Here is a 6,000-nt window from a genome sequence, read left to right as displayed (position 1 = left end):
GTACCGGCGGGCAGGCCCGGTACCGACAGGCCTGGTACTGACAGGCCCGGGCTGGTACCGGCGGGCAGGCCCGGTACCAACAGGCCTGGTACTGACAGGCCCGGGCTGGTACCGGCGGGCAGGCCCGGTACCGACAGGCCTGGTACCGGCGGGCCCGGGCTGGTACCGACAGGCCCGGTACCGACGGGCAGGCCCGGGCTGGTACCGGCGGACGGGCCCGGTACCGACAGGCCCAGGCTGGTACCAGCGGGCAGGCCCGGTACCGACAGGCCTGGTACTGACAGGCCCGGGCTGGTACCGGCGGGCAGGCCCGGTACCGGCGGGCCCGGGCTGGTACCGACAGGCCCGGTACCGATGGGCAGGCCCGGGCTGGTACTGGCAGATGAGCCCGGTACCGACAGGCCCGGGCTGGCACCGGCGGGCAGGCCTGGTACTGACAGGACCGGCCCGGTACCGGCGGATGGGCCCGGTACCGACAGGCCCGGGCTGGTACCGACAGGCCCGGTACCGGTGGGCAGGCCCGGGCTGGTACCGGCAGACGGGCCCGGTACCGACAGGCCTGGGCTGGTACCGGCGGGCAGGTCCGGTACCGGCGGGCCCGGGCCGGTACCGGCGGGCCCGGGGCCGCCCATGGCCGCGCGTTACCTCAGCGCTCCCGCCCGCGGCCGGCGCTGGCCCCGCCCCCGTTGCCATGGCTCCCCCCCCCCCAGCCGGGGCGGCGGTGGCGGCAGGTGCGGCCCCGCCCTCCGCCTGACGCCAGCGGCGGAAGATGGCGGCGGGGCGGCGCGGCGCGGCGCAGCCCCGGCCCCGCGGGCGCTCCCGGCTCTGAGGGCGGCGGGCGGCCCCGCTCCCCCCCCCCCGCTCCGCCATGAGCTGCTCGGCGGACGCCGTGAAGGAGAAGCTGCTGTGGAACGTGAAGAAGGAGGTGAGGGAGGAGGAGGAGGGGGGCGGCGGCGGGCGGGCGTGCTCCGCGGCGGGGCTGGGGCTGTGAGGGGGGCTGAGCCCCCCGCCCCAGTTGTGTCCCCCCCGGGAGGGCTCCGGGCCGCCCTGCTCGGTCCCCGCGGCGGGGTCAGGCCGGCGGCGGCAGGGTGAACCCTGCGAGGGGTGAATTTGCTTCGTTTCTCTTGCGGTGGGGCCGGTAGCTCGGAGTTCGCCTGGAGTCAATAAAATCAAGCTTGGGCCGGATTGAATTAAAACCAGAGTTTCCTTCAGGAGGCGATGAATGGGCAAGCGGAGGATTTGCTCGGCTACAACTGTTTAACCCTTTCTGTGCTGCTGCTGTGGAGTACGTGACCTTTCCGTCATGGGAAAATAAGTCAATAAAGGCTGCTTAGCCCAAATGCTGCAGAAACACGCCGGTGGTTTGCGGGGCTCTTGCCGGGCGCCCCGGGGAGCAGGGGTGCTGCGGGCGACGCTTGGCTCGTCTGCGGAGGCAGGAGGCTGTCGTGATCCCGGCCCCCCTTCCCTGGGCTTGTCTTTCCCTTATTACCAGTTCTTCACTAACTTTTCCTTAGCTGCGAGTTTTAGAGGAGAAAGGGGGAAAATCCGTGATAAAGCTAGTCCTAAGATACCCTTGGATGAATTGACGTGGCTCCCAAAAGCCGGAGCCCTGGCAGAAGTGTCTGCTCCTGCGGTGCTAATACCAGCGCTTTAGGAAGCGCGCTGAGAAAGCGGGGAGGAAGGCTGCCTTAATTTGGGTGGGTGTTCTTACAGGCAGCTGTGTGACATTTGCGTGCTGGGGCAATCTGAGATCCCTTGGCGGATAAAGTGCCGAACACCTGGTGCCCAGATGGGGACGGTGGCATTTGATCGCACGTGTGTTTGGACTGGGGGTGCTTCGGTCTTCACAAAGAACCATGCTGTTGCCTGGCAGGACGCGTGCTCAGCGGGACGGAGCTCCTGCTCTGCTTTGCACTTGGCTGGAGTGGCTGCTTACCGCAGAGCAAGGTTTGTGCTGAGACCCGCTCCAACAGGATGCTTTTTGGGGTCCCTGCCTGGTGGCATAAGCACACCTTGGTCTACGGGCGCCTTCGTCAAGGTGCTCCAGGTGGAAGTGGCAGCGTAGCAAGCAGCCACCTCTTCCCAGGACACCCGAGTACCGTATTTTGCATTTTTGTGGCCCTGAGTGTGTATGTAGTTGCCTGTTCTTACACAGGAGCTAAGTGAAGATGTAATGCTTATCCGTCACAGCAATAAAAAGTATTTTTAAAAAGCTAGCTATCCTCCTTCCCCTCCCCCAGTTCACAGCTGGGGAAATTAGTCGTGGTGGGGAGAGCAAGATTCATTAAAGCTCAAGTAAAAAGTTGTTGCTACGGCCGAGGTTCCTGAGCCTGAATCTGGTGTCCTACTACTTGTTAGCATTGAAACCAGAAAATACCAGATGTTTCAGTCGCTGTAGGTTGACTGGGTGGAAGTGGTAGAGTAGGGTTAGACACCCAAAGAACGATCTGTATGCAAAATTGCAGGACCATGTCCTAGAATGACCCAGCCAGCACCTGGCTGCAGGGCACGGAGCAGGTCTGACCTATTGCTCGCTCACGTTAAATGCTGCAGCTTAATGCAGCCATGCACCTGCCGCGCAATTTAGAAATTTTAGCTTAAACTAGGACCTTTGAGCCAAGGTAGTCTAAGGTTTGATTTAGAAGCGTGTGCACTTGCTCTCCTGGGTTAATGTTTAAATGTATAAATAAATTTGAGGAATGTTTTCCAACTCTGAACATCGCAATCTTGTGCTAATGTACGAGATTGAAAGTGAAATGGATTTTCATGATCCAAGCCAGCTCGAGCTGAGGAGAACAAGTAGTATATAATTAAAAAATCTGAGGCTAATTTGTTTTAAAGTCCCTAAAATGTTTTTAATTGGACTCTAGCTTTTAAATTACTTGGATAATGCTTGAAAGTGTTATTCATACCTTCTATGCCATCTGCATTTTTGTTTTGTCTCTGATGTGGTTTTTTTTTTTTTTTTTTCTTCTCCAAATCCCCACAAATGCTCTTTTAGAGGATTTATGTTGGCTTGGCTTTTGGGGGGTTGCCCAGAGCTTTCTATCCTAAAATAGTCATGAGAGCTTTTTGGCGATTGCGTGCCGGCTAAGGTAACCCCTCTTGCCTGTGCGCTGCACAGACGTGTAGCAGGGGACCCTGGCTCTTCTGCTCGCGTTCAGACAGCTTGTATCAGGAGGCAGTCAGAGACACCGAGACCGAGATTCTGTTTTCCTTTTAAACAATCAATCAATGGAGCCAGGAATTGAATGCAAACCACTAGTATGCCAACCACCAGATTATGCTGCCCTTAATGACAGTAATTAACTTTTTCCGGTAGAATTTCCAACCTCATTTTTTATTCTGTGTGACTTCTCACACAGCCGCTTATACCTGCACGTGTGTTGGTGGTCTTGTTTTGCAAACATGACTAGTCCGTGTCCGTTCTCAAAGCGATTGTTCCCTTCCCTGGTCCTTTAAACCCAGGCTCTTCCTCCCGTTGAATTTTCTTCATGTAACCTCAATATCTAATGGAGTTCAGAGTAAACATATTCTTTCTGTGTGTTGTTTACGCCAAACCTATTAAAATTCGGTTGTCTTTGCAAAATATAAAATGGTTATCTCTAGTGTCACTTGGTGCAAAGTGATTTTTTTTTTAATTTTATTTTGTCTCTCCCTCTCAGCAAAAACTTTCGCGTTTTTCCTTTGGGAGAATTTAATGTTGTTTGCTTTTTCTCAGATGGACTTTCAATTCCCACTGGTAAAGAATGTATTTTGTTGGGTCTAATAGAAAGGAGGAGATGTAATGTGTTTTGAAAATTTAACTCTACTGGGATTCACGCTGAGGCTGCTTATAAGTTCACGTTTCAAACATTTATCTCTCTCTGCAGGAAGATCTGTTGCGACAAGTAGACTCATAAAACAGGCTTTTCTCTGGCCATTTCCTTCTACCTACTGAAATGGAGGGGTTTTGCCATTTCTGGATTTAAACACAGCGCTCTTTCCAGCTGTGAAACAAACAGGAGAACAATAATCTTAGCAGTTTCACCCTGAAAAATTTCAGAGTGTTTCAGAAACACAATTGCTCATCTTACAACTAAAATGCAACCACTTCTGAGCAGAAATATAGTATTTACTTAACAGCTTCTATTTACACCACCCACTAATTCATCAAGAGTAACAAAGAGCCAGTGCGGCAGGAGCGATCAGTAAATGAGATGACAGTACCTACACAAGCTAAAGAAGGCACGGGTGCTGGATGTGAGGTTTTCTCCTTTGAGGAGAAAGATGCAGTGGGTTTTAACTGTGGTCCTGGTTATTGCAGTATTTTATGAGCACTGTTCTTTGCCTCCAATGCTGCATCGTCCCCGTGGTGCTTCTCCAGCGTCCCATCACGGTGCATGGCTGGGGAAAGCGCTGCAACCTGTGTTCTGAAGGAGCGGTGCTGGTCTGAAAGGTCCTTCTAACCCTGAAAGCTGCAGATATGTTGAGATGTGCTGGGCCAGCCCTGGTCAGAAATCCATCGTTGTGACAGTTCAGCAAAATTGCAGTAAGGCAGGTCCTATCTGTCTGTTCTCATTGGAGCGGACCAGGAACTCGAGAGAGGGATGGAAAAGGCAACACCTGAGGGTCTCTTCCAGCCCTATGGCTTGTGAATAAATTGGTATATAGTCAGTGCATGTCGTGTCCTAATAGTCTTCATTTTCTTGGTCTCTTACACTGGCAGCTTGCTGCAAAATGGGAGTTTATTTCCATTTTTAAAGCTTCCTTATAACAAAAATTGAAACATTAAACATAAAGACATTTCTCTTGTGTATTTCTGGGGTGAAACTTACTTAATAATCCATGTATTATGACCTATGTTTGGTGTTTGACCGCTTCTGAAAGTTTTTACCATTGTTAGATGTAGAAGAAAGTCAGAGCAGTGATCCACTATAACCTTGTGCAAATACATATCGACTTTTATTTGAGGAGCTTGCTTTGCTTTACCTGGATAATGCTACCACCAGGATATTCTTCACTCCTCAAATGCCAGGATCTTTACTCGGGTAGACAGATCTTTCCCATCCTTGCTCTCCAGTGGTTGGTAGACTTGGTGCACACGTAGTCCATTACCTTTTCCGGGGAGAAGAGGCTCGGAATGTCTCCTGAGCCTGCCAGAGCTCTCTGCGGTTCCGCTGGTGCAGCGCTGCTTCTGGCTGACGGACGGAGAGGCTGAAAGGCACAGAAGCCGGTGCGCTCGCTGCTTTTCTGTGTGCTTGTGCCACCTGGCAGGTGTGAACGAGCAGCCTGCCTAAGATGAGTAGATCCTGTGTTGGCCTTGCAGAGGAGGCTCAGAGAACAGGAGGGGTGTTTCCAAGGTGGTGGAGGGAGCCTGTGTCACACCTCTGTCACCTCCTTCCCGCCGGGGCAGGTTTCTCTCCGGGTGCCCCTCCGTCAGCAGCACGGGCTGCAGCTGGAGGAGGCAGCCCGCCATCCCCTGCAGCAAGCCGCCGTTCAGTAGGCTGAATAGATTTCTTTACCTGTGCAGGTGGATGGGTGAGTGGCGGGGGACGGGATGTTGGTGTTTCTTTTAATGAGATTAATTTGCAGTTTGGTCAGGTCCGCTAGTATCTGCAGGTGGGTGTCTGTGTAGGCTTATGTTCAGAAAGCTTCATTGACAAGTGCCTCCCCAGAACACAGAGACACAACAGCATAATTCTCTACAAAGAGAGCTGCACAGAATTGCAAGGGGGAAAAAAAAAAACCAAAACAGGAAAAGAAAAAGGCTTATGTTCCATGTGATGAGAAACATTTGATTTAGCTCCTTGCCTGGAGCATCCCTGAATTACGTGGCAGTGAGGGATGACATGGGATTGAAGAACGCTGCATTCCAGCTCTTGAATCTTTGCATCTGCTGTCTGTGCCCTGAAAATGTTTTCTAATAACATTCACTGACTCTCCAGAAAGCATGCAAAGGTTGCTCTGTTGGGTGGCAGCTGGGAACAGCCACTGATTGCTCGCCTGGTCTGTCCTGCT

The 6,000-nt window shown here is 52.9% G+C and overlaps 1 protein-coding gene across 2 annotated transcripts in view; it reads left to right on the top strand.

The window, feature by feature from the left end:
- Window positions 1–868: 868 nt before the first annotated feature.
- SGSM2 (small G protein signaling modulator 2) overlaps window positions 869–6,000 on the top strand; it is a 60,872-nt gene continuing 55,740 nt past the window's right edge. For both annotated transcript variants that reach the window (XM_075719885.1, XM_075719883.1), the window contains exon 1: window positions 869–925. In XM_075719885.1, the coding sequence (XP_075576000.1) occupies window positions 869–925 (57 nt within the window). The remainder of the gene's footprint in view (window positions 926–6,000) is intronic.

Source organism: Pelecanus crispus, chromosome 12 (genome assembly GCF_030463565.1).
Source record: "Pelecanus crispus isolate bPelCri1 chromosome 12, bPelCri1.pri, whole genome shotgun sequence".
NCBI classification, from domain to species: domain Eukaryota; kingdom Metazoa; phylum Chordata; class Aves; order Pelecaniformes; family Pelecanidae; genus Pelecanus; species Pelecanus crispus.
Note: the sequence above shows the minus strand (reverse complement) of the source record. Positions and strands in the feature narration are given on the sequence as shown.